We start from the raw sequence: 8,114 nt of genomic DNA, 5'->3' as shown, positions 1-8,114 counted from the left end.
TCTTTTTATTTTTTTGTCATTTTGTGGAACTGTTGGCAGGTGTCATTGGTTGTTACCATGGAAACATGGCTTAGCCTTCAAACAAGTCAGAATCTTTGTGAAACTGGCCTCAGAAGAAATAAAGTTAGGACGCTACTTTCGAAGTTACATGTCTCAGCATGGCTTTTCTCTCCATCCCCGACATTCCCAGAGTCTTTGGCAGCAGAGGTGTCGGATTTTAAGTTTGAAATTTATGTGAAAACAGAAAAATAAACAAACATTGAACTTGATCTGTTTTTCAAAACAACCAGCATATAAACATCCTTTATAAGTCAACAGGACAAACCTGGGAGTGTGAGAACATGCTAGAAAATCACATTGCACTGCAGTGAATAGATTTCTGCCTTCTGGTGAAAACCAGGTTTGTTGTAACATCTAAGAGCGACCTCGGCCTGTTGCACCATTGTTGTCAGATGCCAGCTTTGTTATTGGAGCTAAACAATACAGTACTACACTCTGCTGACTTTGTACTGTAGGTATAGCGAGCGCACATGCCTCCAGACATGTAGCTGTTTTCATATTTCTGGCCTTGTGGGTCAGAGTTCAGTTTACATACCTCCACACGCTGCCACATCCTCTTTGTCAAACAGACGCAGGCTAAGAAAACCTGCTGCACTTCCGAGGATGCCTTTGATTTACTTTTCGTCTATGCTTGTTTTTCTTCAAGCTTAAATCTGGAAAGAACAATAGATTTTTCCTCATTTACACCACCTGTGAGATTATTTTGAGGCTAATTACTGTTAGATGTGTTCTGTTTCATTAATGCGATGTCCCCGACAATGAAGTAGAAAAATGTTGGTAAATGTGGTGTCCAGGTATGACACACGTGTACACACACACACACACACACACAAAGCCACTCGTTCCTGCAGAACAAAAGCAGTGTAAACAGGGTGAAATAGTCCTGCCACAGGCAAGGGAGAGGCCAGTGAGGGAGAGGGCAGTGAGGTGAGCTCTGAGCTGTGAGTCCGTGCTTCATTAACTATTTTTTACAGCTCTGGAGGTTTCAGGTGTCTTTGCAAAGCGTGAGTAAGAGCAAGACTTACCCTTTTCTTGAGTTATGAAACATTCGTGGGATTCATGTCTTCGGTCTTACCAGTCTGTCAAGTTTTTTTCTTATCTTCCAAAGAAGACAGGGAGCAGAGGTTGTCTTCCGTCAAGCTTTTAGACCTGTTCGTCAGTGGAAGACCAAAGAGAGGTGTTGGCTGTCACCACTGAGAGCTTGGACACTAGGAGACACTTATCTGCCAGTTTAGATTGATCACAGTTTTTTATATAACATAAAAGGTGAAGTCTATCAGGGGGTCACTGGACGTGTTTGTTGGGGAAAGATGAGCAATTTTTTGTATTTCATCCTCCCGGCGTTGGGAGGATACACGCTCACCTCGTTGTACCTGCTGAAGAACCCACACATTCTCCATAGGAGGAAACGCACAGCCTTTTACTGCACACACATCTCGCATAGAGGAGGTAAGGGTGTGGAGGTGGGGGCAGGAGGTGGAGGTATCTATAATCAGGTTTTGAATCAGGCTGATTCAAAACCTGATTGTGACTTGTGCAGTGCAACTGTCAGCACAGCTGTGTGTCCGTCAATATTCAGGGTGTCATGAAGGATTACTGACTGGCTGTTAAGTAGCCAAGGAGACGGATGCTTCACTATCAAAGGATTTGTGCTTCAACTTTCCACATCTTAAAGGCTCATTCATTTTCACAGGTTGCACAGTGTTGCTTTCTGGGTTAATGACTCAAGACATCTAATAGTTGCACAAATATTCTTCACTAACTTTTAAGACAATCTCATTTTATTTTACTGATGTTTTTTTCTGCAATTTTGTTTTTAACCTGCAGCAAAAAGTCAAGTCAAAGTCAAAGTCAACAAATAATACAAAAGATAATACGAATATCTGATAACCGATGACAACTTAATGTGTTGTAGTGAGGAGTAGCACTGTTTCAGTGGCTCAGTCTTGTTCTGCTTCCATATATCTGGAAGTATATTGAAAATTTTTAATAATATGACAATTTGAAAAAAAAATTCTCCTCAACTAAAGTTTGTCCAAATGTAGCCAAGTGTGCCTGTTTTCTGTATTTCTGGGGTCCCTGGCAGACTCGCCCTGGGGTCCCTCTGCTGCCATCATCGACCCTGACTCTGTTTGTTTTCAGGATGTGGGGAGAGGATAGAAGGCACCATGGAGGCATTCACACAGTGAGTACCGAACTGAAGAGGTGAGCTGCAGAGGCAGAACAGCTGCTCAGTTGTTAGAGGAACACAGACTTTCCCCTGTAACTCAGTCCAGTTTCCCCTGATTTTATCTTTTCTTTCTGATGAGCTTAACATCAAGTAGATTATCCAGCCTGGTAAATTGTCTTATATGTGATAAGAAATTTCCTGTGTTTATACATTCGTCATCTCTCCACTTGCACACCCTTGGGTGCTGTCTAATTGACTGTATGAGAGGTTTTCGGCCTCTTCTAGAAATCAGAACTATGTCGTCTTGTCGCCTGTGTCATGAGACAAGTTAAAACTGCTGAAATAAAAATCCTAGTATTAAAGATATCAGTGTTGCTGGGTGTCAGGGCTGAAAATCATTTAATGACGCACTGTACAAAATACATTTGTGCTTCATGAAGGAATCACACTGTGTGCTGTCCTTTGTTGTTTGTGGTACCGCATTTGAAGAGATTGTTTTCTCATGTAAGAGTGGCGTGCTGCAGACGCTCTCTCAGTTTGCAGGTAACAAATGTGTATATTCTCATTTCTTATGGTTTCTCCATCTGTGCGTCTGTCCGCAGTGCTGTGCAGCACGGCACACAGATGCTGGAGCTGGACTGTCGCTTGACACATGACGGACATGTGGTGGTGTCACATGATGAGAATCTGCTGAGGCAGACCGGACACGACGTCACCATCTCCTCGCTCGAACTACAGGTGGGAGGACAGACCTCACAGGACTGTGGGTTAGGTCAAAGGTCACGCTGAGACAGCAGCTCCGGCTTCCGCGGGCCAAACAGTGTTTTCTGGGTTACTTTTTTTAGCCCATGACACTGGCATGGAAGAGGCTTGTTACATAAAACAGGATGAGTTTCTCATCATGTGCTCACACACAGCAGTTACATTTACATGTTACATATTCAGCTGCATTTCAGGTGGAACAGCTGCATGCAAACCCAAGTATTCACTTTAAACTTACCTGAGCCATGGAGCCACATATGCAGCAGGACTTTTAAGGTTTCCTTTTAACTGGAACTGTGTTTTACATCAGTGTGTGCTAAGATACATTTAAATCTTTTTTTATATTCACTGAGTTTTTCGTCAGATATATTGCTGTTTTCTAAGTGAGTATTTACTGAAGAATTGTATTACCTTCAAATAAATACTTGAGTTTGCATCCAGCTATCTTGCATGCAACAATGCAGCTGCAGCATACGATCATAACAAGATATATATTTCATGACAATAAACACCACAATAATCTAGTTTTTCAGGTCTGTTTTTCCACTCTTTCAGGATTTGCCTTTGTATAAGGAGAGACTGGAGGTGACATTTTATGCAGGTGAGTTTTTCCTCTTATTCTTTAACAAAAAGCTGCTGATGAACTAGGTCAAACTGTGTGTGTGTGTGTGTGTGTGTGTGTGTGTCTGTGTTTGTGGTGCAACCTTCCTTTTCACCCCTCCCATCCTCCAGGTCACTATAGCAGCGGTGCTGACAGGAAGCTTGCTCTGCTGGAGGACGTGTTCAGGAAGTTCCCTGAGATCCCAGTCAGCCTAGAGATCAAGGAGAACAACCACAAGCTGATAGAAAAGGTACAGAACACCTAAAAATAGATAAATAAATAAATAGAATAACCACAGCACAGTGTCTTCCCCAAAGGATATGAAAAAAAACTCTGCCCTTCCTCACTCCTGGATCACGCTGCAGAAAACCTCCACTTTTATTTCAACTTTGATGCAATGTATGATTTTAAAGTGCATTTTGTAAAGTAAGAAAATCAACCATGTAATAGATAAACACTTGGTGAGCGATATACTCATAACAATAGAAACATGGTTTAGGGAGTGTTAGGCAACTAATCAGAGCATATCAGTTTCAAGGCTTTAGGTTTTGTGCAGGTTTTACAAATGAGGGATGGATATGAGCGGCCTGTAAATGTCAGTCAGGCCCCATGGACAAGCTTTGCGAGGCTGAAGATGTGTTGTATTCATTTAAAGTGTTTCACCAAGGTTTGTAGTTCGGAGTTTTGTGGTGACTTGCAACTATCTGGTGAAATGTCAGGATTATCCCAGATTATGAGCTTTAAATTGCAGCCACCATTTGTCAGTTCTCTTCCTGTTTGAAGCCCTTTTGGACGTCATGTTGCTTTTAGACTTCCACGATTAAAGGTGATAATTGACTGCCCTTGATTTCCCCCCCCCCCTTGTCTGTCTGTAGGTGTCTGACCTGGTGAGATGCTACAACAGGGAGGAGATCACCGTCTGGGCCTCTGTGAACTCCAGGATCATGAAGGAATGCCACAGAATGGTACATAACCCACTTGGGGGAGACAAAGTTACTTGTACAGTGTTATGCTACCATTTCACACCTAATGTAAAAATGTGATGGCATTACAAGCTTCTCTTAGTGCACCATTAGCTGTCTTTACTCCTCACGTTCATAAAAGCTGTCTCTGTGTCAGTGTTGACACCCCCCCCCCACCTCTCTCTCTGTGTCTCTGCTTCTTCGTAGAACGGATCCATGCCGTACAGTTTCAGTATGAACCGAGGTGTCCTGCTTCTGCTTCTCTTCTACAGCGGCCTGCTGCCCTTTGTGCCGCTGGGAGAGAGTTTACTGCAGTTCTACTTTCCGCGCATCATCAACAGGTGTGGCTGCACGCTTGTGTATCTTTGCATGTTGAGTCAATGCGTGTGGTCATGGGCGTGTGTCATTACACAATGAGGTCCTTGTTGAAATTTGCAAATCTGTTCATAAAGAGGAGGGAAACGGTTGACCTTGATGATTGGACTAAACCACAGTTGTCTATGTTTTATAGCAGCATCCCACATCTTAATCTGAGTTTTAACATATCACACTATGATATTTTAGTTACTGTGGCTGTTTGCCATTCTGTACATTCATCTGGTTTAATCCACTCAGATTTTTCCTCTCTAACCTTTGGTATCAATGTTTATTGTTTCTCTCTATGTGCTGATGAAGGACGTTCATTCCTGAGAAGCGCATCCTGAGGAACAAGCTCCTCGTCTGTTTGTTAGAAAAGTGAGTGAAGCTATGGTTCTAGTTAGAATGGCTTTTGAAATTTAAAGTGATAATGAGAGAGACATTAACGAACATTTCCATAAAAAAGTATAGCTGACTGACTTTGTATGCAGAATTACAACATGTTATGGGTAAAATCAAGCAGTTTAGTTTGTGTATAGACTGAATTTTCATAGATTTTTATATGCTGTCATTCCAGAGTAACTATGAGGAAGAGTCTTTTTAAACACCTTGCAGCCCGTGGAATTCAGGTATGAAACCACCAGCATCTATATCTATCTATCTATCTATCTATCTATCTATCTATCTATCTATCTATCTATCATAATGTATCTAGAAAAGAACATATTTTGGCCCCAACATCTGAAATAATTATTTTTCCCAGGATACACGAACAAGACTTTAAAATCAAAATATCTGCATGTTTAACTGTAGGACTTCATTTAACCAAAGAACGTAGTGTTTTAATGCAGAAAACACCTCATTATTTCAGCTAAGATTAACAGTTCAGCTCACACAGCCGCTGTGAGTGTCTCCGATGCATCACCTCTGCCCTGATGTGAGTAATCTCCACTGGGATGAGATCACCCCCATCGTCAGGCCACGAGTGGTCACTGAATAGTTTGAGCATGAAAACAACAAGTCATATGCTGTAGCTCTGTCAGCTGCTGAGGGCCTCGCCGCACTTGTGAGGATTTCTGAAGCAGGGAAGAAAAGCTCTTCGCCCCATCATCCATATAAAAACAGAGGGATGATTTTTTTTCCCACCACACTCCAGGAGAAAGTAGTTAAGTGTCAGTTGTAGAAGTGGGAGAAACAAAAAAAAAGGGGGGGGGGCTACTGTTTCTCATGATTAAGCAGTATGTGATATATTGCAAGAACACCATCTGTAATACATCATGACATCTGTGTAACCAATGACGGAAACATTAGCCTGACAAAGTCCACTGTACATGTTAGTATGAGTTCAGTGTACTGTATATTTCAATAATGTACAATAACACTGAGGAGTATCTCAATGCTGCTGCCATGGGACTGATAACATATTATTACATATCAATATCATGACATTGTGCTCTATCAATTATTTGACTACAGTGTAGCTGAACAACTGCTCCTTGATGCCCCAGTGTCTTACTTTATGTTGATGTCTGCTCTGTTACATCTGAGACAACTGCTCCTCTCCCACTTTAGTTTTCAGTACCATTAAGCTGTAGCTGTAGCTCAGAACTGCAGCAAGGATGACAGGGGAAAAGGACACTATGTGATTTTACTGTTTATGTTTAAACATAATCCTTGGGGGTTTTTTGTGGTCAGCTTTATTTCCTTGTTATTTGCAGTCCCACAGACCAAAGTAGTCATAATAAAACCAGTTATTTTTCCCCCTGTCTCTTTCCGTCTGACCTCATTCAAACCCAATATGTAGAAAAGTACTGTAGGCTCGCATATCTGATGAAGGTGACAAAATACAGAAATGAAAAAGATATACATTTCATGTGTTATGTAGTTAGACCTTTTATGAACAAACTGTTACTCCAATATCCACATAGATTTATTCAGGATTTGGGAGGGGTAGTGATGCATAAAGAGTATAGTCAACACCAATCATAGATGCAATTGCATTTAACCATGTTTTACAGCTGGGGTCTGAAACATGTCATCAGTTCAGAATCACGTGTATAAGGAAAAGGTATCAAGGTGATGAAACAATAGCTAAGTATGTTTTTGAGTTGTTAAAGAGGGCCTGTGCTCTCCAGGATCCCAAACCGATCACTAGGGTTGATTGATATATGTGTAATTTCAGGTGCATTTGTTTGTGTGCAATGAAGATGACGACATAAAGGCTGCATTTGAAGTAGGAGCCACAGGGGTGATGAGTGACTATCCAACTGTTCTATCAAACTACCTCAGCAGAAACAGAAGTCAGGAGTGACTTCGAAACACATCCAGTCATGAGAACTCAGACATGGCAGTTTTCTCATGAATGAGGATTGTGTAAAACAAAAAAAACAAAAAAGAAAAGACCAGACTATAAAAGAGAAGTAGTACAAGTGTGAGACTCATTTCCACACCCATGACAAGATTAGTCAGAGAGCTGTTGGTCTACCAGGAAATGTTAAACACTATCCAACAGGAACAGAACTATCATTCAACTCTTTAATCTCAAACCTAAAAGCACTGTTGATGGAATTACTTGTTTGGGGAGTGATCTGCAATCAGTTCATATCTATGGCCTCCACCCAGAAGAAACAGCCATTGATTTTCTTTGCAGCAAATATACCAGTGCTAGAGTGAATATTTAACCAGCTGGACCATGTCACATGACATCACATTTCTCATGATAAGAGAGCAACATGACTTTGTTTTGACTGTGTCTCGTGTTATTTCCTGACATTATTTGTCTGGTTTGAGTAAGTGCTGGACTTAAATAAATGATCTGGGACAATTCACTTGTATTAAGCTGTTATATTCTCTTTTTTGTGCTATTAAGTTGAAAGGAACACAAACATGGGGTCAGAAACTAAAGTAAAGAAAAATTACAATTATTGGTGCTACAAATATATTTATGAAGGTGAGTACAGTGTTGTTGAGGTTGTGTTGTGCATCTGTATTCAGTCAAACAGTCTCACATCTACTATATATGCACATAAACTGAGGGTTTACATGTGCAGCAGACCACACCTGTGTCCTTGTTTTCCCAGGCCGTGCACGGTCAAAGTCCGTTTATAATCAACCAGTCTATTAGTGAAACAAAGGCTGTATTTTCCTGACCCTATTTAGCTGTGCCTTGCAGTGTGACGAGTGAGTTAATGGAATATAAGTG

At 41.2% G+C, this 8,114-nt stretch overlaps 1 protein-coding gene across 1 annotated transcript; it reads left to right on the top strand.

The window, feature by feature from the left end:
- The first annotated feature begins 954 nt into the window (after positions 1 to 954).
- gdpd3a (glycerophosphodiester phosphodiesterase domain containing 3a) lies at positions 955 to 7,746 on the top strand. The gene is made up of 10 exons (XM_023409998.2): positions 955 to 1,509; positions 2,203 to 2,245; positions 2,833 to 2,968; positions 3,548 to 3,593; positions 3,725 to 3,843; positions 4,469 to 4,558; positions 4,763 to 4,896; positions 5,231 to 5,290; positions 5,490 to 5,541; positions 7,095 to 7,746. Exons 1-10 carry the CDS (start codon positions 1,371 to 1,373, stop codon positions 7,221 to 7,223), a joined length of 948 nt encoding a protein of 315 aa, XP_023265766.1. The 5' UTR covers positions 955 to 1,370; the 3' UTR covers positions 7,224 to 7,746.
- Positions 7,747 to 8,114: the final 368 nt, after the last annotated feature.

Source organism: Seriola lalandi, unplaced genomic scaffold (genome assembly GCF_002814215.2).
Source record: "Seriola lalandi dorsalis isolate HSWRI2012SDOR001 ecotype SW California unplaced genomic scaffold, Sedor1 jcf7180002054411, whole genome shotgun sequence".
Taxonomy (NCBI): Eukaryota; Metazoa; Chordata; class Actinopteri; order Carangiformes; family Carangidae; genus Seriola; species Seriola lalandi.
Note: the sequence above shows the minus strand (reverse complement) of the source record. Positions and strands in the feature narration are given on the sequence as shown.

Coding starts and splice junctions, on each gene's coding strand:
- gdpd3a (XM_023409998.2), top strand. CDS start 1,371: ATGAGCAATTTTTTGTATTTCATCCTCCCGGCGTTGGGAGGATACACG. Junction 2,246..2,832: donor ACCATGGAGGCATTCACACA/GTGAGTACCGAA, acceptor GTCTGTCCGCAG/TGCTGTGCAGCACGGCACAC. Junction 4,897..5,230: donor TTTCCGCGCATCATCAACAG/GTGTGGCTGCAC, acceptor GTGCTGATGAAG/GACGTTCATTCCTGAGAAGC.